We start from the raw sequence: 23,516 nt of genomic DNA, 5'->3' as shown, positions 1-23,516 counted from the left end.
TTGCTTCTTTCCTTCGTCCTTTTTGTTCTCAACATCGCTCTTATTCTGCTTCTGCTTCTGCAATTCAAAATAACGGAGTAGAAGTTAGCATTAACAATGGGAAATGGAGAGACAGAGAAATATTAACCTGACCCATTGTGGCTGTGGGGATGAACCAAATGGTAACTGTGCTATTGCCTTTTGGGAGTAGACCACTTATACCATCTCCACCTTCCACATTACAGTTTCTTATTTTTCTTAACAGTTTCATTTTAAAAAAACATCTTCAATTGGGCCGCCATCAAATTTTCTGTTTCACTCCTTCACTTCCACGTGGCCTTTCTGACTCTCCCCCTCTTTCGAAAAAAAAAAAAATAGAGGTGAAGATCGACTATTAAACAACGACAACTGTTTGTTGGTCTGTATCTGCTAATAAATAAGATTTAATGCGTGACCGAAAATTATAAAGTGACAATGTAGAGGGGTATTTATTTTTGTTTATGACTTCAATTTATAACATAATGTAAATCAAATTCACAATAAAAACACCATCATCCGAGCACGTGTTCACGGACACGGAAGAGGAAGAGATTTTTGTGATTTTGATTTTGCTAAAAGCGCACGCGCCTGGAAGAACGAGAAGCAGAGGAAGATAATTTGTTTTGGTTTGCAGTCCCTATTCATTGTTCATTAATTTTATTTGATATTCATATTATATGAATTATATCATTTATTCAAATTTTTTATAACATCAAAATTTCTTTATTTCATTGACTAATATATTTCACATCTCATTTTATTATACAAATATTGTTTCTCTCCATCCAACACTTTATACACATGTTTGGTTATTTATTTTTCTTAATTTTTCTTTTAAATTTTTCCGGAAAAACCTTCAAAAAATTATTCCAAACACACTGAATTATCAAAGAAAATTAATAAATAAATTAATTGAATATTTATTTAACAAATTTGTCTCATCTAAAACCTTTAAAATACGTTTAGTAGACTTTATTTGAACATTTTCTATAAAAAATTAAAATATTTATCAATTTAAATATGCTCAAAAAACATTTTCCAAAATGTTTTTTTATGAACAGATGTTTCTATAAAACTATAATAAGAACTGTTGAGAAAGGGAAAATTTGCACGAATGACAACTCTAGTGCGGCGCCATTCTTTTTCAAGTTGCAAGAGGTGCAGTGCAGACAAGCATTTTAAGTGTTTCATTCGGTTTTATTTTAGAGGAATAATTATTTTTAAAAAATAAACAAGCATCAATCATATGTAAGATTAAGGATTTTCAAGAATTTATAATTTTTTTTATTTTTTCATATTTTTAGTATAATTATCAAATTTATTTTTTTTATTTATCTTGATAAATGTTATTATTAAATTTATAACACAAATTATTATTTTAAAATTATTTAAAAATAGTAAAATAAATTATGTATCTAAATACATCTTAAAAGTTACATGGTTTTTAACTGATTTTTTAAACTGTATCCATCATTAGTCTATAAACTGAATTTAATTGCTTATTAATTATTAATTTAAAATCAATTATTTTTATAAACTATTTAAATTAATAACAAATAAATCTTCATTTATCTGCTTCGTTTTTTTTATTTTAAAATTGTTTATTAACAGCACTCTTTAAAATTGATTTTAAACATTTAAAAATAATTTTTTATAAAAAATTTATTTATTATATTAAAAATATAAAAGCAAAATTATTATTTTTTAAATTTTATTTCTCTAAAAATGCAGGAAAAATGGATTAAATTCTTTAGAAATGAATTTCTTTCCTCCAGCGGAACCATCTTCAACATTTCACTTTCCTGTGGATCATATTAATTGTTTTCTTCTAACTCATAAATAACTCACAAAAAGCATCTCTCCCTGGTAGCAAATCAACAAGAACACAGACCCAAAACGCAAAGACTGAAACTCAAAATTCCACTTCATCTATTAAAATAAAAACATAAAAAAAAAATTTCAAAAAAAGAAAGATACATACATACATACATTGTCGACTGGCTTCTTCTTCTGTGCAGGCACAGCCTTGTTCTTGCTGGCGTCAGACACCATCTTCAATATCCAATCTCTGAACTAACTCCACTCAATAATCAACTACCAATTTCAAAAGAAATCAAATGAATGAATGCAAACTTTCAATGAGAACTGTAAGCAGAAGATAGAGATATCCGTGAGAAAGTAGAACTCGAGCAAGTGCTTAGGGTTCCAAGTTTCAGTTGGAATACTTGGAACCTGGGATGAGATTCGGAATATATATATATATATATATAGAGGTGAGGACTTTTGATTAATAATAATATTAATAATATAAATTGAGTAGAATGTTGAAGAGAAAAATATTCCTATATTTGTGCATGGGCCGTTTTCCAGGTTAGTTAGCCTATTGAAAAGGAGAGCCACCCAAAATATTTTGTTAGAAATAATATGTACATGTGTGTGTGAATTTGATTATATTCTGTTATTAAGAATGTGATTTTTTATATAATTTAAAAAATATTAAACACCTATATCTATGTATGTATGTAGATATAAAATTGATCATACTTTATTAAAAAAATGTTTTGATAAATATATTATATAATTTAGTACTATTATAATTACTATTTACAATATACTTATAAACATGTAATTTAATAATTAAATTTTATTAAAAAATGCTATTTTATATTGTTTTCTTAACTTGGGCTATTTCTATTGGGTTGGGTGGCCATCAAATTTCATGTTTGGATCTCATTCCTCGTAGACGTTGGCCCGCTCACCCACCCCCTCTGTCAACAAATTTAATTTTAAGATACAAAACTTAGGTATAGTTCTATAGTCAATGCTAACACATAAAGGTTACTAAAACAGTAATTCCAATTGAGGTGGTGTTAGTTAGTATTTGAAAAGTGCTATTTAGTTTTTTAATCAATGTGAGGTTAATATTTAGCTTATGAAAAATATTATATTATACCTATCTACATAAAGTTAATCTGAATATCCATTAATAACAAGTGATTTATTTTGAGTTTGATAGTAGACTCTTGTGTCATAATTAGATACGTAATTCAGTCTGAATCAATATTAAATTAGATAAAAAAAAATCTTACTCTAACTAATTTTTAAACTATAAAATTAAAAATTATTTAAACTCTTTAATATGGAACATAGACAGATGGGAAAAAAATACAAAACGATAGGGTGAAAGCAACAATTCTGTGGAATCTGAACGCAGTACAGGTTGAAGGTGGTGGTAGTGTAGCTGTGGCAACACTCTCAACAGGAAGCTCATTATTTTTACAGAGGCGGCAATTTAAGAAAGAAGTACCGCATGAGCTGGTGGCAACTACTGAGTAGCACCTTGATTTTCACAAGTGATTTGAGAGAAAAGAGAATGAAAAGGATTATGTTAGGCCCATTTACAGGCTAGAAATAGAAACACTTGCATTTCTTTTTCTGGCTACAATTTATCCACGTCATAATCTTTTTTTAAACGTGTACTCTGTGTGTGTGATAAATACTTTACAGTGCATTTGATTCACAAGTAAAGAGATAGGCAGAAGTGTTTTAATGGAAAAAGAAAATTAGAGTTTCCCTATTTATCCTCCTTTGCTAAAGTGAAATGATGATGAGCATTAGAAATATATTTTTTATTTTAAATTAAAGACTATATATATATATATATTCTTTTATTTTTCAAATTAAATAAACAAAGATGCATCCTTAGTTGTATTTTTTTTAATCAAACGGAGTATTAGTCTAATTAAAACAAGAAAAATAAATTTACTTTATCTATTTTAGAGGGAGAACAAGAGAAACACTGATGTAAGACATGTGTGATAACATAAAGTTTTGGAGTTTTTTTTTTTTATAATCCAAACTTATAAATTATTTATTGTCTCTTTAAAGAGGAAAAGTATTTAACATCATTTCTTCTCTCACCCCTTTTATGTTTCTAAATTATTAAACAGGTAAAGATTACCAAAAAAACATGTTTTATTTTTCTTCATCTCCAAACACAATGAATAACATATTTTTAAATATTTACTGTGAAAGTTTTAAATAATTATTCAGATAAACATTTTTAGCTTTAGCTCAAAATATAATATAGAAGTTTCAAACTAAAATTCAAACGTGTCATTAATTTTGTTTTTGAATTAATAAATAAATTTAACTACACACTTATGTGATTGATGAAATAATAACAATAATAATAAACGATATTTTTATTGATTTAAAAAACTATATGTAATTACTTAGTATAAAATTATTTAAAAATAACGTTCAATTGTTAATTTCGCTTTATATATCCTGAGATCATCAACAATTTTTGTCGAACAATATTTTTATTCCCTACTTAATTTTATTAACTAAAAAAGGTAGAACAAACTCTTAAATTATATTAAAACAACAAAAAAGAGAAAATGTGTAAACTAACATTATTGATTATATTATATTTATAGAAAAATATGAAGTGACGTGACTACCGTACAGAATACAAGAGTCATTTTCTTTTACGAAAACAATCATTTCACGGAGCCTAAAGAATGTATACAGCTAATACAGTTAGTAAAAAAAGAAATAATATAATACGTAATAAGATAAAAACAAGTATAATCTTTTATTTTTCTGCATACTGAAAACAGAATAGGCACAAGGAGACATACTGATATCAAGTGAAGAGTCAGTCCAATATCTGACGTGGCATTCTCCGATTTGTTGGGAGATCAAATCCCACGTGCTTGTGATGCTTTTAATCACGTGGGCTAAGACCAGCTGCTGTGTGGCAGACATGCGAAAGCACACCTCTTTCTAGCTTTAGATATGTCAAAACAAAAACATAAATAATAATGGAAATCTACCCATGCTTATCCATTCCTAAACCTACCTCTAATCATCATTTTTTGTTCAAATTTTCAACAGTTTCTTCCTCCTCATGTTTGCTTTATTAATACCAGCATATGCCATTCAGATAGATAGATCATGTCTACTACAATTGGTCTCAGATAGAGTGAATCGCTCTCACTCTTCTCTCTCTCTCTTTTAATCCTTTTCACTAGCAATTTCATACTATAAAATAGTCCACCTTGAGCACAAAACTCGTTAACTTGCTGTGTATAGCAGGCCATTATATATGTTGATGCTGATATGTTGCCTTTATCTGCATTTGCACCTGCACTTTACTTGGTTTCCCTCTAACATAAAAAACATGTTAGTTCAAGAGATCTCAAATACATACATATATATATATATGGGAGAGGGGGACTGTCACGAGGTGCAGGTGGATCTGCAGGTGAATGTCATATTGGTTATTAGTTTTTTATTGAAGCTGTTTGTATGGTGTCAGTAGTGTGGTTTGCGGCTGCTTCTGCTTTCAAATTTGGATTTGCAAGGGTAAGATCACATCCTCTTCTTTGGATGTATGTACACGGTCCCTTTTGCTTCTTCAGCTTCCATCTCCCTCTTAATTTTAGTGTACTGCAATGTACTCTATTTATTGTAGTACATACAGAAACAGTTTTTAAGCACATCTAGATCCACATGGTGGTGATATAAGGTTCAACTATATTACCCTACTTTGTTTCTCCTTTTCCCTTGTGCTTTTCAAGTGCTTGGTTGCTACCAAGAATATAATTTAGAAAAATGATGTCAAATTGAAGTACATGGCCTATTCTTCCCAAGGATTCAAACAAGGAATTATTTTAAGATATTATTTACCAAAGCCTGAACACAAGAGTTTTGAGCACCAGCTCAATATTGTTCATTTAGATCAGGGTCTGAAAGGTTCAGTCTTTCCAAAATGAATTCGAGGATACTAACTGCCCAGGATGCTAAGAACCACCACTGAATTGGGGTGTCTTTTTCGGAGTGATTAAAGTTAAAGAGAGGACTTAATTTGAGAGTTCCCCCTTTTTTACCCCTTCTCCTTCCCATTCTAAGCGTATTTTACTTACGAAAATGACATAAGCTAATTAATCCTTATAGCCACTTGTTTGCTACGCTTTATGGAAAGCGGTTCTCCTTGGATATTTCCATGAAAAAGAAGTGATGGAAACCTTCGGTTGTTTTTCAACCGATTGTTTTCTTGTATGGACATTTGGTCAATTTAATTACAATATCAAATTCTGTCTCATCTTTGATATTATTCCAGCTTTGGGATCTATACTTTTCTCTTATCCTCAACCCCCCAACCAAACCCTTCTCCCCAATGGAAGAATGTATTAAAAAATTAATAACAAAAGAGAAAAACTTGCGAGAGAGCATATTATGCCCTAGACTGATATGTATATATTGAGAATCCAATTTTACATGGACTTGAAACAAGGTGATACAATAGTTTACTTCTCTTGGCTTGATGACCTAAGCACAGTCATATATATATAGCTTCAGTTGGATAGTTCTTTTGTGATGTACAGTGTATGGTTGAAACATTTCATGTTTAGAGTTTTGCATAGTTTCTGGAAGACTCCATAAGCAACACCCAAAAGTAGAAGCCAAAGGTTGGAAGTGAGACATCTAGAAGCCTTTAGAAGCTACATCTAGCAACTTGCAGTTAACACAAATAAAAAAACATGTGGAACAATTAGGAGAAGATTAGAAAGTCTAGAATAAAACCGCCTTATAGAAGGCGGTGCAACTACGATCAACCTTAAATAGAGGCAAATACTTCACTTCTGAACCAAGCTAAGTGCTCATATCGGAGTGTAGATAGATATGCATTGTTATCTATCCTTTCTTATCTAACAAAAAGGTTACTTTTTCAAATACCCATCGGAGCCATTCATATTTTGTTACACAAACCGACTTATCACTACTAAATAATTATTCCATTCCAAGTCGCTTTGAAGTTTGAACATAGTTACATTATACATATAATAAAGCAGTCTTTGTTGACCTGATGTAACTTGTTTGAGATATTGCAATTGAAATGTAACTGAAATCACAAGAAAAGCTGCCATGAATCTCAGCATTCATGGTTCAGTTTCGAAGTCTACAATTCAGGTCAGGCACCTACGGAGAGACTGTATCTACCGGAGAAACTTGCACGTTATGTTGTTCATTTTACTTTTGTTTATTATATCTAGTCGTCCACTTTTGTTTACTTTGGGTACAGACGAGCTTCCGCAAAATTTGTGAGCCTGTTTATATTTTGGTTTACAGCTTTTCCTTAGTCCAATCTTGGAAATCCATTGAAATCTTAACGCTCCGAATTCAACAATGGTAGCTAGGTAAGAAGGAATAAGGGATGAGAACTTTGAAAAGCATAATTTTATATGTGCGTATTTTTCTCTTTTTGTAAACTTACTTGAAATAGAGAATGTATATATAGCAGGTGACGCTGAAATAACTTCTGTGTTTTGAGACTTTTTTATACATTTTTTATTATTTTTTTATTCTCCCTCTTTTTTAATCATATCATTCATTATGTCTCTTATTCTCTCTCTCTCTCTCTCTCTCTTTCTATTTTTCTCTTCTCTCCATCTTGATCCTCACGTCGACATTAAGGTATAATTTACTCATGGAATAAATGAGAGCTGAATGTCAATTTTTACCTACATTTCTTGAAATTTGGTTCTAAAGTTAACATTAAATTAAATGTGAAGAAACTTAGACCCAAACAAGATTATTTTATTTATGATATAAATGAGAGTTGAATGCAAATTTCTACCTACTTTTCTTAAGTTTTGGTTTGAAGTTAACATGAAATTTGAAGAAACTTATGCCCAAATTATTTTTTTAAAATTTTTTCAATCTAAATTACAAATATTTTTTAATAATTTTTTTTATTTGAGTTGGATGAAACTAGTGTGAAAAATAAAACTACTTTTCTAATTATTTAATATAAGTATATTTATAAAGATTCTAAAAGATTTAATTAGTGCAATAATAATATCAAATTTGAGTGTCAATTTTTAAATGATTAAATATTATAATTTTGTTAAATAGTTTAATGAGATAATTTTTATTTTAAAATTTTCAAAATCAGTATTAATGGTTAATGTTAGTAAAATTATAAATTTTCTACATAAATGATTAATACGTTCCTAGCTTGCTCTCAGTTAAGAAATTTTATATGAATTCTCTTTTATCAACGATAAAAAAAAAAGTGAGATTTTTTAAGGTTGAATTAAGTCAAAGATATAAAAAATAATGAATAATGCAACAAATAATTTTAGAAAATTCTTTATATACTATAATAAAAAATGCTAGTAAAATATTGCTTAATATTTTATTTTTGACATATTTTTTATTATTTTATTAAAAATTATAAAAGGATATAAGAAAAATACTAAATTAAAAATAAGAAAGTATAATTTTTGTAAAATTTATAATTTTTAATAAATTTAATTCAATATGTATTAACGACTATTAGTAGCATCAATCAATACTTATGAAAAATTATTCTTATACACACGTGACAAATTATTTTTATGACATGTCATAGAAAAATAATTCATTGATATTTATTAAATGAGATAAGAAGAAAAAAAAAGAAAAAGAAAATAAATGATGTGATAAAAAAAATAGATATAATAAAAAGTATATTTAGAAATATAATAATTGCACACTATTTGTTACATTGGTTTTTGGTGATTTTTCACATTACGTTTAAACTAAACCAAATTACTAATGAGTTAGAAACATGGCTTTAATTAAGAATTTTTCTTGAGAAAACATTTTAACACCCATTTAAGGTGTTATTACCTCATTGAACAGAGGTATGAGAAAGGAAAAGGAAAAGTTAAAATATATAATAAAAAAAATAAAGAATAACGATGGTAGAAAATGAGTGCAAAACAAAAACATGAATGTGTATGAAAATAAAAAAATATTCCTTGTCGCAAAACAGTTTGTGTTGCCTAAAGTGTGTAGACCTTATGTTATAGTACTCTACCACCGGAGATTAGACATGTCCTTCTCATACAATACATTATAGTTTCACATCTCTTTCAGAAATTAAAAAGGACACTTTCACTCCTTTTATTCCGGTGTGTATAATTTGATTAAAAATATGTTTTAAAAATACTTTTTTTTTTTTTTTCAGTTTGATGAAATCAAGTGTGAATGCAAAAGAAAGTCTCACTTGAAATAAAACATAAATTAATTAGGGCTCTATAAAAAAAAAGGACCTGTAGATTCATTGCTTTAAGGTTTTGAGTTACAATGTAATGTTCTAGGTGTAGGCTCTTCCTTCTTTAGTTCCTCCCTACCAAACAAGATGATGAGTTTTTGACAGAGCCAATAATAACAATGGTTGGTTGTAAGGTTTAGGATTGGTTGCAGTAGCCTATATAAAGTATGATTCGAAAAGCGTAATGTTATCGTTGGAGCTTTGAAATATCACTTTGAATTGGAGAAGAACTTCTAACAACTTACCATACGTTGAGGTTTGTATCTGAAAAGAAAATTATTTATTAAGTTTGTAGACAAATTATTTGATATATCATATCTCTGAAAAATATGATCCCTAATACATTACTTCCCTCTGAGGGCTCCTGTGCTCTCACTCGAGCACTACCCACGTTCAATTCTTGGAAAAAATGTGATAACAATTGATCTATATTGGCCTTTTTATTTATTTTATCTAGCTACTTAATTAGTAGCACCTGCAATTTTGGAGTTCTCTGTTCATATTCTTGCAAACCTTCCAGAGAGAGGAAGAAAGAAAAAAGATGTAGTCACTCTGGATCAGCAACTGTTTATTGCAATGATGGTGCGGTGTCATGAATAGCTAGAACAAGGAGCCGAATTGGACGCATTAAACAAAAATAAAAAGAGGAGCCTGAAGAAGGAGGCAAAAGAGAAAACTTCACGCTGATTCTAATGTTTAATGTTTTTTCAAAATAAATACATAAAGCTTTTTGTTAACTATTGTGGTTATTTAAATTATCATATAATTATATCAATAATAAAAATTAATTCTAATTAACTTTTTTTATAGTGATTAATGTATTATATTTATTTGTTCAGAAAAAATATTATTTATATGTTAATCATATAAAAGTTTAAGAAAATATTAATTATTATTATTTATTTAATATCTTTTTTGTTTATATAAAATATTTATATTATTTAAGTAATCTAAGAGTAAAAAAAATTAATGAATTTAATAATTAATTCTAACTAAATAATGGTATCCTTTGTTATATGTATAATTTTTATTAAATAAATTAGAAAACATATAGTATTTGTTATAAATAAATAAAGGTCTTATTAATCAACATTTTTAGTAACTAGTTAGAGAATAAAATAAAAAATATTTAAAATTATATTAAAATGTCATTGGGATACTTATAAAATTTTATATAATTAATAAATAATTATATTTTAATAGAGGTTCAAATAAGGAGAAAAAATATAAATATTTTTTAGTTAAACAATATTTTAGTCTCTACAAATATTGTCTTTTAAATTTAATCTTTATAAATATTTTATTTAATCTTAGATCCTAAAAATATATATTTTTTAATTTTTAATACAAGACTAAAATCACGTAGTAAGAATTAAAGTGAATACAATTTTTATAAAACTAAAAGCGTGATACTTTTAGAAACTAAAATACTATGTAAATACTATGTAAGTTAATATTTTCGTTTCACTAAAAAAATTGTAGAGAATACATATTATATTGGCAATTTGTATCCTATTCTAATATAAAAAGAGACAAGTAAAAAAGAAGTTATCATTTTATATAAAAAATTTTCGTTCTTTCCCATTTTCTTTTGCTAGAAAGATAACATAATTTATTTTCTCTAAAATGTTTAAAACTCCATTTTTTTCTTAATATTTAATTTTTATATTATTTTCTTTAACTAAACATAATTTTGATAAAGATAATATCTTGGTCAATAACTTCATAAATTATTTAATAAATATAAAATGAAAACATTGAAAATTTTTAAAAGTTAGTTATTAATATTTCTATTATAATTTTACTCCTTGTTTAAAAATATAACTTATTCATTACATAATATATATATATATATATATATATATATATATATATTAATCTTATTGTTTTTCTCTTCATTTTAACAGTAATCTTTTTCTTTTTCATGTTCAAACACATGTAGAGTCATCGTTATCGAATCGTATTTAAATATGATTCGATATATCATAAAAAAATACTACTATAAACAGTAAAATAATTAGATTATATGATAAATACAATTATCATATTATTCAAATTTGAAAATTTTAACCAAACATCATAAAGTATATCACATAAAATAAATAGTCTAAAAAATGAGTGAAGCAAATGCTTATTTTATTTAATAGCAAATAAACTGTTTTACACGATTTGGTGTATTTTTAGTGTAATGTTGAGTACTCCCTCGTCAAGTGAGTAACAAGTGAAGGGTTTCCAACAAGTAATGGTCACCATTCATCAGATACATATTGGATCCACTACAGCAACAATCCAAGACTTAAAGACAGTACCCAAGCATGTCATACCTTTCAGGCTCCGCTCTGAACTTGCATTCTACTTTAGAATTTGAACCTCGAAAATTGTTTTGTAAAAAATTTATCTTACATTTTCGATTTTGCTTTCTCAATAAGCTCTCTTCGGAGAACTTTTCCCGATGCTGTCTTTGGAACAGAATTGATGAATGTCACCCTTCGTAATCTTTTGAAAGGTGCTACCTGCAAAAATACAAAAGTGAGTGTCGACACAGACAAATCGTTCAGATGTGATAATTGACCTACAGTGAAAGTATACAGAACAAATCCTACACTAACGCATCATACTGCTGTGCATGCAAACATGATTTAAATCCAGTATTACTAATAGAAACGTGTGGGATGAGAATTATGAGAAGAAAAGTCCCTGTTGTGTAGCCTTCAACTGATCTAAAAAAGTATCTTGTGTAAGTGTTCATGCCCATCCACAATATCCAGTCCAGCATTTGTTGAAATGTAAAGCTCGATCACAACCAAAGAGAGAAGCAATTCTCTAGAAGCATGCATTTTAAAAATCTCTGAACTGTATTTTCAGAACTCCCTTAGTTGCACTGTCTTTACAAGTCAAACGAGCATATAATTTCATGAATGCAAGTGAGAGAGATCAAGCATGTTTCTCATCTCTCTCTTACCTGATTAGCAATAAACTTTTGAACATCTTCTTCAGTCAGTGAACTATTGGGTGAACGGACGACATAAGCAACTGGAACTTCACCAGCTTTAGCATCCGGATATCTACATTTTGGAAGTAACTCAATGATGAATTCTAATAACTGATAGTATGAGATGTATTTCTTGTGTACGCATAATCATATAATGATTATGTATGTCAAACTTACGGGATGACAACAGCATCAAGTATTTCAGGGTGAGAAACAAGAAGCCCTTCAAGTTCTGCTGGTGCAACCTAGTTAAAACGACGAGGCAAATACCAAATTATTCAGTAGGATCAGAACCCTAGACCATAAATGTTCATTGCTGAGAATAATGAGAAAGGTTATAATTTTATAAACACATAGTTACCCACACAGACAGCAAACATATTATGCACCCGAGTTACTACCCTTGACTCAAGATACAGTTTGGGGTATAACAGTTTAAATGCACCAAAGCACCAGATTATCCATGTACTGCTCAGTTAAACGGGGATTTTGGTTGAGATTTCAGATATATGACCAGGCATGCATTTATGACATGCCAGACAAATTTTACGTCCATCATTGACATGACATTCGGATTACATACCTGATAACCTTTATATTTGATCAACTCTTTGATACGGTCAACAACAAAAAGTTGTCCATTCTCATCGAAATATCCAAGATCTCCTGTATGAACCCATCCTTTTTTATCTATTGTCAATCTTGTGGCCTGTGGATTGTTGTGATAACCTGAAATTTTTGTAATATTTATACTGCATTTCATCTAGAAGAAGACTCAAAGGAATACAATTTATTGCCATACTGCATATGAAGTAAAGGAAAAAAAAAAATTTTGAAACTTCCGAGCAAAGGGAAATACTTAAAATCAATGCAAAGCGTAGCAGACATTGAGATGTATACTAAAACCATTGGCCTACATTTTCATACATCAGAGAAAATCTCCTTCTAATAATGAGCTCTAGCCTTTATCTTCATCAAACAAAAGTGGAGTTTAAAATCAATTTCTTAAATGCCACACTAACTTAAATTCATGGCCATTCCTATGCTCTGTATGTCAGCTCTTTCCCGGCAAGAATCAAACGCTCAGGAAAACAATCATTCAATTGATGAGTAAGTCTGATGCCAAAATACAGTCACACATATCAGCAGTTCTGTAACAGTTTTTGAAGGCAAGAGCATGGAAGCAAGGCTTAAGTTTAAGCCATTTAATCACACCTTGCCTCTCATCATTAAAGTGAAGGAAACAACCAAAGCACTAATCATAACAATTTCGCTATCCTCTGGTGCTCTGTTGATTTTACCAATAAAATTCCTAACTTTTCAGCCAAAGAGGAACAGTTTGTGTCAGGAACATCTCATGAAACACGTCATACTGGTAATTTATCACAAAACCTCTCATTTCAATACAATGAATGAAAAAAATATGTAGCATGAAGCATGTTGACCACCCAGTCACCCACATTCCAGTGGAAAACACTGGGTGAGACAAGATTCTAAATTAGTGATCATACCAGAATGACGCTCTCCACTCCACCGTGATATATAATGACTTGTACAAATTAGTGATCAGATAAAACATGGCTACAAAAATTATTTTTTCGGGCATGAAGCAGGAAAGAGTATTTTTTTTGGAGAACGAAGCTACTCAATTATTATATCTAGGAGGAGCAGTTGCATCGGCAGAGATTTCATAAATGTATTCATGATTGATTAACATGGTTACGCGAGGACATTGGTCAGTGTATGAATTAAGATGCATATTCCAATAACCGCAAAGTCACTTCTATATTTCAACTTGAATCACAAGGACACAATAACAGGACGGCACTGGCAGTCTATTGGCAAGGGACTTGAGTGTACATTTAGGGTGCATACCACATATTTTTTCTTTTATCATATAGGATTAACATGTGTAAGGTTTTAAATTTACCCCCACGAGTTGAAAACAGATTCATACCACAGTATGGTATCAAGTATAGCCCTCTGCAAGCCTTTTCATCACTTCCCAAGGGTAAATTTTTTATTCATCCATAACACCGAATTACTACATTAGATTGCACTGTACCTTGCATCATATTAGGACCCCGTACCCATATCTCCCCCAACTGTCCAGGAGGGAGAGGCTTCAGTGTATCCACACTCACTATCTGAGCTTCCACTCCCGCAACAAGCATTCCAGTTGAACCGGTATGCCGAATCCCCATCCTCGTGTTCTCCACAGAAACAATCCCACAAGTTTCAGTCATACCATAGCCCTGAAACCCATAAAGCGTATATGCATGATTATCTTACTTCATGTTCATATTAGATTACAATCACAATCAAAATCAAAATAAAAAACTCACTACTAGCTACCTTACTTGAGAAACAATGGCATGAGGGAAACGCCTGGCACCCTCCTCCATCAACTCTTTCCCTAGAGGAGCAGCACCAGACCCAATATGCTTCAATGAGGAAAGATCATACTTTTCAACCAACCCATGTTTGGCCAGAGCAAGCAAAATAGGAGGCACAATCCACAAATGCGTCACCTTATACTTCTCAATCATCTTCAAAACCACTTCAAACTCAAACCTCTTCAAAGACACCACCGTACTACCCCTCTGAAGCTGCGTATAGCAAATCACCGTTAACCCAAACACGTGAAACATTGGCAGAACACAGAGGAACACACTGAACATCTCCCCCGCCAAATCATCGTCCATCGCAATCATCAAAGACGCAGCAATGAAATTCCCGTGGGTGAGAATCACGCCCTTGCTCAACCCCGTCGTGCCGGAGGAATACAGAAGCGCCGCCGTGTCACTCTGTCCAACATTAACCGTCGGAAACTCGGTCGGCGACCCGGCGAGTTCGAGCAACGCGTCGAAGCTAATGACGTTGTCGTATAACGGCGTGGAGGAACGGAGGAACACGGCGGGAAGGTTCAAGGACCTGACCTTGTCCCATAGTTCGGCGACGGTGACGACAAGTTTGGGGTTCGAGTCCTTAACCTGCTTGGAAACTTCAGCGGCGGTGTAGGAAGGGTTAACGGTGGAAACGACGGCGCCGAGTGAAACGACAGCGAGGAAGGAGACAATGAAACGAATGTCGTTTGGGGCGAAGAAGAGAACGACGTCGTTTTTGGTGAGGCCGAGGCGGAGAAAAGCGTGGGAGAGTTTAACGGTTAAGGACTTCAACTGAGCAAAAGAGAGGGTTTGGGATGCGTCAGCATCAATGAGTGCAGTTTTGGAGTGAAAAGAAGAGACTCTGTTGAAGAGATTCGAAACGAGGTTGATGTTAGGGCTTTTGGGTAACATCAAAGTGGGTCTCAGAGACCTGTATATACTGTCGGAACCATATCCGGATCTCTGCATTGGAATCTACAATACACAAAATTAGTACAAACAAATTACGATATCAGAGAATTAGAAATTCAGAAAACGTACTTTATATGCTTTTTAGTTGCGTCTTCTCTCTGTGTTTGTGTGAAAATGAAGCAACGGTGTCAAATGAATCAGACAGAGGAGAAATTTTGGGCTGAGTATTTTACTTAATTTTAAATGTTGACTTTTATTATATAAACTATAAGTAAAACTTAGTTTTAATTAAAAAAATCCTCACATTACCTATAGATTTTGTACCTAACTTCTCTTTTTTATTATTACTATTATTATGAGATGGGACAATAAATATGATTACGATGGGTTGATCTTGGTGATTTTTTAGGTTGTCCTGGAGTTGCGTCGTATTCGGTTGGATAAGAACAAAAAGGCATTGGGTTCGTCATTTAATTAATTATTTCCTAATTTTTTTATGGATGTTAATGACTTTCCAATTTATCTACCCAATGCATGGATGTCAAGTTGTCAACATGCAGCTATTTAATTTGAAAAACTTTTCATTTTGGATTGTAAAAGATGAAACCTCCGTAACTTATTTTCGATAGGAGTTTTTGTAACCACATAATAAAAATATTTATGACCATTTTATTTCAAACTTAAGATGTCATAAAATATAATATATTAATAACATTAAATATTATTTTTAATAAAAGTATTATTGATTAATTTTTCATTATATAATTATGTATAATTAAATTAGATGACCAACTTGTTTTGGGAATATAATTACTTGTCTTATATAATTTAAAAAAAAACACCTTTAAATAACAATTTTTTAAGGGGCCAGCGGGATGCGGTCCTGCTTCGATAGATGACTTCGTTGTCTTTTTTTTCTTCTTAGGTATTCTATAAAAAATTATAATATTTAATATTATTTAATATTTTCATTGAATAAAAATTCATTATATATAAAGCTTTTGTTATATATCTTTCTTTTGTTTGTTTTATAAGAATTGTATTATTTATGTTAACTAGGGACAATTTTTTTTCAAATTTTTAAATTAGACAAAATGTTATTATCCACGTTTTCTTCGTCATACATGCTAATATTTCTTCGCATGTTATCTCAATGTAGATTATATAATATTATAATCTATTACTCGCGCTCGTCGTTTTTTTCATGAAAATTCATCATATAAAACGATCAATGGCATTTTCCCATTTGGAACGTGGGTTATATGTAAGAAGAGTGTCATGGGCCCAAACTTGAAGGAAGACCCATGGGCCCAAGTCCACAAATTACATACCAAAATAAGAGATAGGCCTGAAACATGATACATGACATACACTACTAAAAGGATGGGCCAAGCTACTAGATTTTAATTCGTAGTTAGAGATCAAATTTATAATTAAAATGCCTAGCATTTTTTCACGCTTATTGGGACTCTTTATATGCAAGATTAATTTTCGTTGATAATAAAAATCTCATCTTTAAGGGTACTTGAAGCACTGGGGTTAAATTTGCTTATGAGTTGCCACTTGAGTCTCATCATGGTGTAAGGATTGAATTTGGCATAAAAATTAAAACTATGGTGTGTATTTTGATTTCACTCCACAAGATATTATATCAAATCAAAATAGTAACACGAGACTTTCTTTTGCTCAAACTAAAACTATGGCCTGAAACTTACAAGTTGTGCATTATTGTTTTGGAGTGCAATCTTAGTGATACTTGCTTTCTCGAGTATCAAAAGAGACAGGGGTTTGAGAGGTGCAACCACTACCAGTCCCGAGAAAAATGATTATGACATGACAAGTTTAAAAGAAAAAGAAACTTTTGCTATCCATTCAGTATCAGAAGTCAAAGTAACAGCAGCTTGACCTGTAAAAAGTTAAACCTTCACTTATTAAACCTTCACTTATTAAAAATTATTTTTTAATATATACTTATTATAGAAAATATTAAATCTATAACAGTGCAACTCGAGAATAAGCTCAGTGAAGCAGTATCTTCTCTTTTTTTATTATGCACAGGGTGATGATGATTAATGTAGTCTAACACGTCGGCAATGGACTTTCCGAGTAAAAGAAAAAAAATCAATTTTTTTTTGTTAAACTTTGTGTTTTAAATAAGTAATCAGTAATAATATTTTTATTAAAAATTATTTATAACTTTAAAATAATAAATATATGTAATTTTTATTGATAAATATTTAAATTCAACACTAAAAAGCTAGGGTTATCAAAACTTGAAATTAAGTAGCCAAATTATTGAGGTTAACTTTTTCACTCTTTGCGTGTGGGATATAATCAACTTATTATAACAAGATATAGTCGATGATTTAGTTTGCGCCATGATCAAACCCCTTTTTATTAATTTTCCATTTTATCCATTATCAATTTAGTATATAAGTGGAAAAATTGGCACGAGCAAGTTGATAGAAACAGTCTAATGAATAGAATAATCAACGACGATGACTATTCTATGGATCGCAGACAATGGTCAACATCAGAAACAGAGAAGTCCACCGTTTGGATGGTTAGGACCTAAAATTATACGTTGACAAAAAAAAAGCCTAAAATTATACTTTATTTGTTATATAATTAATAAGTTTAGGAATAAGGGAAAAAAAACACAAAATAGTACGTTCATGCGTATACTTGTTGGAAAAATTATAATTTATTTTTTATTATTTTTATAAGTCTAAAAATTGATTTATGAGAGTATGAGTTATTTCTAACTCACATATACAATAGTACATAAATTTTGAGTTTTTCTTGAACTTTATCTAATAATGTATGTTTTATTTATAAACAAATTTATATATATAATAAATCAATTAAAATACACGAATACATTATTATTTAATAATCATAAACTATTATATTGAGAATAATTATTAAATCTTATAAATAAATAATTAAAATACATTAATATACTATTAGTTAACAACAACGTGTCATATTAATTAAATTATTAATTTTTATCTATAAAACATTTTAGATAACATTACATTAAATTGAAACTCTATATACACACAATTCACAGATAGAGTTGCGTTGTTGATAATCAATATATGCCCATTTAATTCATGCCAGCGAACCACTTTTTGCATAGCGTACAATGCAACTCAGGTGAAGGAAAGTTCAAAATAGCTGCAAAATAAAGACTTTTTGAAACGAGTTTTTATTTTAATAATTTCAAATCTTTCTATTTTATATGTCTATACATTTTTTTATTATTGAATAAAATATAATTAAAATTTTAAAGTAATAAATAAGTAAATATTATTTTAATGTTTATTTTATATTACAAAATATTAGAGAATATAGTAAATAAACTTTTTTTAGCTCTTGAAAGAAGCAAGAGATTGAGCTGACTTTCAGAGAACCAAAACGAGTCTATCGTGTAATAATGACTGAAAAAACTTATAAAAACAGACACCTAATAATGCAAAAGATAAAGTGTGTAAAGGTTTTTTGTTTTCTTTTTCATAATAAATTGACGTTGTATTGGCCGCAATGAAAGTGGGTAGAAATTCATGTCATGCCTATGCGTCGATGCAATCTTTCATTGTCTGCTATTTCAAAAAGATTTGTTTTATTTATTTATTTACCATTTCAAAATACACAATAATTAGCTTTTTTAATTATACTTTTATCTCTATTTGATTCTTAAACACTTTACATATTTATCATAAAAAATTAATAATAATGAATACTATATAAATAAATTGACAATATGCTTTTTATATTGAAAAATGGATTACACCATAGAAAAAAGACAAAACTAACAAAGTAGCAATACCTCTCAATAAATCTATTTAATGTGTCAAGAGTGTTCATATATGGCACACCTTTTGACCTTTAAACTTCACTAGAAAAAAAAAACGTTTTCTCTAATACCATAAAAAATTTTAAATTATGTAAAGTTAAGAATAATGTTGAATAAGTTAAGATCTATTGGTCCATAATATTTTTTTATTTTTGTTTTTAAGGTGTAAATTTTAAAATAAAACATGTATAATTAAAATTCATTTAAATTAACATTTGACTCAATTTTAATTAATATTTAATTTAATTTAAATTTTAAAACTAAATTTTTTATTTCTAGATATAAGTATGAATTATTCATTTATAAAAATAATATATTTCAATATATATATATATATATATATATATATATATTATTCTATTCATTATAGTTATATCCTAATACTTAATATATAATATAAAAAAAATAAATTCGATAATATGATGTAAAGTATTTTGGAATTTCATGTTGTTGATCGCAATCTTCTCTTCGAATCCAAAAAGAAAAGAATGGCAGACAAAGAAGGTTTTGTTTATGAGCGACCATCAAAATCAATATGAAATAATGAAATATATGGTTTGTACTTGCTTAATGATATTATGCCATTAAAACCAGTAACAAGGGTTTTCTCTGAGAGTTAAAGTTGGAATTAAAGAGAGAGGAGAGAAAGAGTTTATTTTACGGTAACATTTATTTGAGAAATTTTAAATATATTTTATAAACTCTTTAAAATTTTCTTAAATTTATACTTCTAAATTTTTCGTTAAATTTATACTTATAATTTCTCAAATTCTTTCTTTTTATTTCTTTCAAGTTCTCAAATAAAGTTTAAGAGTATTTTGACTAATTAAAATAATTATAAAATAAAGTTACTTACGGTTAAATAATGAAAGTATTTCACCGTGTCCATTTGACGAAAAAGGTGCAAATGGACTCTAAATATTCTCCAACCAATTGTGTTTATATCAAAACATATATCATATGTATAAATAAAAGAGAGGTTATTTATGTAATATATATTATTTCTCTTTATTTCTTCTTGTGGTATTATTTTTGTTATCTTATATTTTCCCTCTTCTGTATGTAAAAAACATTAATAAAAATATATTTATAAACAACAAATTTCCGCCTCCTCCTTTTTGGACAATCATTGTTTTTTTCATTCATTTAATAATATAAGACAATTAAGGTGGCTACTTTTTTTATATGATTTTTATTTTTTAAAATTAAAAAAATATGAAATCTTTTGCAAAATGACAAGAATATAGAATTGAAAAATCATCATTGACGATTTGTCATGCAGTGTAAAAATTTAGAGATAAAAAAAATAATAAAATTTTAAAAGTTATCAATAGTGATTTTTAAAAAATATTAAAAATTTAAAAAAAATTAAAAGTCACCGATGACGATTTTAAAAAATAATTAAATATTTAAAAAATATATTAAGAGTCATTGATGGTAATTTTTGATCAAAAATCGTTAATAGTAATTTTAAAAAAAACTATACTTTTATAATTTTACAAAAAATTTCATATTTTTTAAATTAAAAAAAATCCATATATAAAAAAATGTTCCAATCGAGGCTTGTGCTAAATACTAAATAAGCAATCCATCTTGACTTCTCATCTTGCTAGGATACAAAATACTAAATAGCTATTTCTGACAAATCACACCTTAGTATCAAAATCAACGATAGTGATACGGAAGTTCGAGTTCAACCGTTGAAATTTAGTAATTAAGTATTTTTCACAAGTTCACCATTAAAATTAAAGACAAAACTGATAAAAAGGGACAATCTCATTACACAACCAACATTCATTTTCACATTTAAATAATATAAAAAGATAATAACAACAATAGCACATGGGAATTATTATTATTTTCGTTCAAAACGTTTATAATGAAAATAATGCATTCAAATAGCCACTAGGTTGGTTCTTTAAATATTTTATAAATAAATTATAAGTATTTAACATTTTCAAAAGAATCATGCAACATTGTATTTAACAAAAATCTTTTTGAATATATAAGTTTTCTTTTGTGGCAGTGATGACATGAATGTCTGATTGGGGGATTGCACTTGCACCGAGAGAGTCCTTACAAAAATCTAACACCATCGTCATCAAATCATCACTTTCGGAGAGGATATTCACAAAATACTACTTATAAAGAAGCATTTACCATGTACTGTCAAAATAAGAATTATCTCATTTCATTAAAAAGAACACAGAACTCCACAACCTCAAAGTCTTTTCTGAATCTGAATCTTCCCCACTCCCATGCCTCTCACTGATCATATCTCTCTGACTTTACTTCCAGTCAATCATACATCACCAGTTGTAGTACATGCCCTTCTCCTCCGTCTTGTTTTCATCAATACTCAAGTACCCATTATTACTATTACTACTAATCATTTGCTTAATAACCTCTAATTCATAATCCAATGCTGTTTGCGTTTGAAAATAGCATCCATTTGCCTTTTCTGCCCATTGGTTCATACCCTCTTGCCCTTGACTAAGCATAATTTTGTTCATGTGTTGATCTTCATACATGAAATTCTGAAGACCCATTTCTTCTTGTTTGATCTCTCTCCCATGGCTAACTTGACTACAGCTTCCATCAGAGGAGCTGCAACTTCCTTCACTTCCAAACACAAGCATGGGGCTGTCTGTGATAGGGTAATACTGCATGGGACTAATGACACTAACCAAGGACTCTTGGTTTTGGTAAAAGGGTAAAGAGATGGAGGTCGTTGTGCAGCTTGTGCTTGTGTAATTACTTGATGGAATGGAAATTGGTTCAAGGCATGTGAAAGACGAGGTTGTCGCTTGTGCTGGGGTGGTGTGATAAGAGTTGTTGTAGTAGTCTCTGTAGATTGAGGAGGATAGTGAGTGAGGAGGAAATGATGGTGTGTTTTGAGGAGAGGATTGGTATGGTGGTAGTCTTTGATGGGCCGAAGGAAGCAACCCCATGAGTTTCCTCTTCAGTTTGGTGTTCCAATAGTTCTTTATATCATTGTCAGTCCTCCCTGGCAATTGAGCTGCTATAATTGACCACCTGAAATTAATATCATGAAAAAAATGAACCAAAAGTAAGGAAATCATTGTCTTCATTAGTGGTTGCTGTTGCTAGATCTAAACTTGGCATCCGTGTGGAAGATCAACTTCCCAAATATAGGTAGATTCTAGATAACTTCATAGTTTTCTCAAATGCTCAAATCCCTAGTTGTTGTGTATTTTTTTTTTTCTCCTTCATTTTTTTAACCCCTTTACCTTTTTCTACGTACCCCTTAAAAGGATAGACTTCATCAACGTTTCACCAGAGCATGTATTTATTTAGTGATTAAAGGGGAAGGAAAAAAAAATGCAAATCCATTATTTTGGATCTAGAGAATAATTATAGAAATTATTGAGTACAGTTAGTGGGTCTAGCTATACCATTTGTTGTGCATAAAAATGGGAATCAAGAACTAGTACCTGCTTCCAATATTAGCATAAAGGCTACAAATTATTCTATCTTCCTCGTCGGAGAATTCCCCGTGCTTAATGTTAGGCCTGAGATAGTTAAGCCATCTCAATCTGCAACTTTTTCCACATCTCTTTAGACCTAATCATATATCAGAGTCAGAGCATATTAGATAGAGGGAATACAAACACATTAAAAGGAGGCATAAGCATAGGTTTAAAGTCTACAAATTCTCGCATTTTTCATAAAATGGTGAGAGCTATAGCATTAATGCGATGAATGAATGATGGTGATGTGTGTGATTTCTTACCAGCTTTCTGAGGAAGAGCGATCCAATTCCCTCCAGTTCCATGCTTCTCTATGTACTCCTTTAACTTCGAGTCTTCTTCTGGTGACCATGGTCCTCTCTTCACATTTGCCTTGTCACAACAAGGAGCTCTTCCCATTTCTCACCAATAACTCTAGAAAACCTCTTAACCTCTATGATATATCCAAATTCCAAACCCTCACTTTCTAATGAAACCTTGGTGGGGTACTGCTTGTGTCTTATAATAAGAGACCTAGCTTTTGAACAGTTAAAATATTGTTATTTTATTATTGCATACAGAAGGAGAGAAGCAAAAATGAAATGAAAGCATGGATAAGACGTTTATGTACGAATTATTTTAATTTATCATTCTTCTAATGTGGACTCATTCTCATGGAGAACTTTCTAACCTTCAACGTTGGCTCCCTGGCCAGGCCATATAACTCCACTCCGAGATTTCTTCCTTTTTCTTCTATAATTAATCA

The 23,516-nt window shown here is 29.9% G+C and overlaps 2 protein-coding genes across 4 annotated transcripts; both read right to left on the bottom strand.

Moving 5' to 3' along the window:
- Positions 1-11,165: 11,165 nt before the first annotated feature.
- Positions 11,166-15,587, bottom strand: LOC113854607 (4-coumarate--CoA ligase-like 7). 3 transcript variants are annotated; one of them, XM_027485716.1, is made up of 7 exons: positions 15,551-15,583; positions 14,483-15,484; positions 14,188-14,377; positions 12,706-12,851; positions 12,300-12,367; positions 12,093-12,195; positions 11,249-11,983 (listed from the first exon to the last, which is right to left on the bottom strand). In XM_027485716.1, exons 2-7 carry the CDS (start codon positions 15,476-15,478, stop codon positions 11,969-11,971), a joined length of 1,518 nt encoding a protein of 505 aa, XP_027341517.1. In that variant the 5' UTR covers positions 15,479-15,484; positions 15,551-15,583; the 3' UTR covers positions 11,249-11,968. The 3 variants fall into 3 exon arrangements, with proteins under 3 accessions (XP_027341515.1, XP_027341517.1, XP_027341516.1); XM_027485714.1 differs by having other exon boundaries at positions 11,166-11,643; positions 14,483-15,587; XM_027485715.1 differs by lacking the exon at positions 15,551-15,583 and having other exon boundaries at positions 14,483-15,507.
- A 6,002-nt stretch (positions 15,588-21,589) lies between these two features.
- LOC113855946 (transcription factor RAX2-like) lies at positions 21,590-23,170 on the bottom strand. The gene is made up of 3 exons (XM_027487574.1): positions 23,035-23,170; positions 22,736-22,865; positions 21,590-22,316 (listed from the first exon to the last, which is right to left on the bottom strand). Exons 1-3 carry the CDS (start codon positions 23,168-23,170, stop codon positions 21,590-21,592), a joined length of 993 nt encoding a protein of 330 aa, XP_027343375.1.
- Positions 23,171-23,516: the final 346 nt, after the last annotated feature.

The sequence above is a fragment of the Abrus precatorius genome, unplaced genomic scaffold, assembly GCF_003935025.1.
Source record: "Abrus precatorius isolate BTA unplaced genomic scaffold, Abrus_2018 Scaffold11, whole genome shotgun sequence".
Lineage (NCBI taxonomy): Eukaryota > Viridiplantae > Streptophyta > Magnoliopsida > Fabales > Fabaceae > Abrus > Abrus precatorius.
This window is presented reverse-complemented; position numbering and strand designations above follow the sequence as displayed.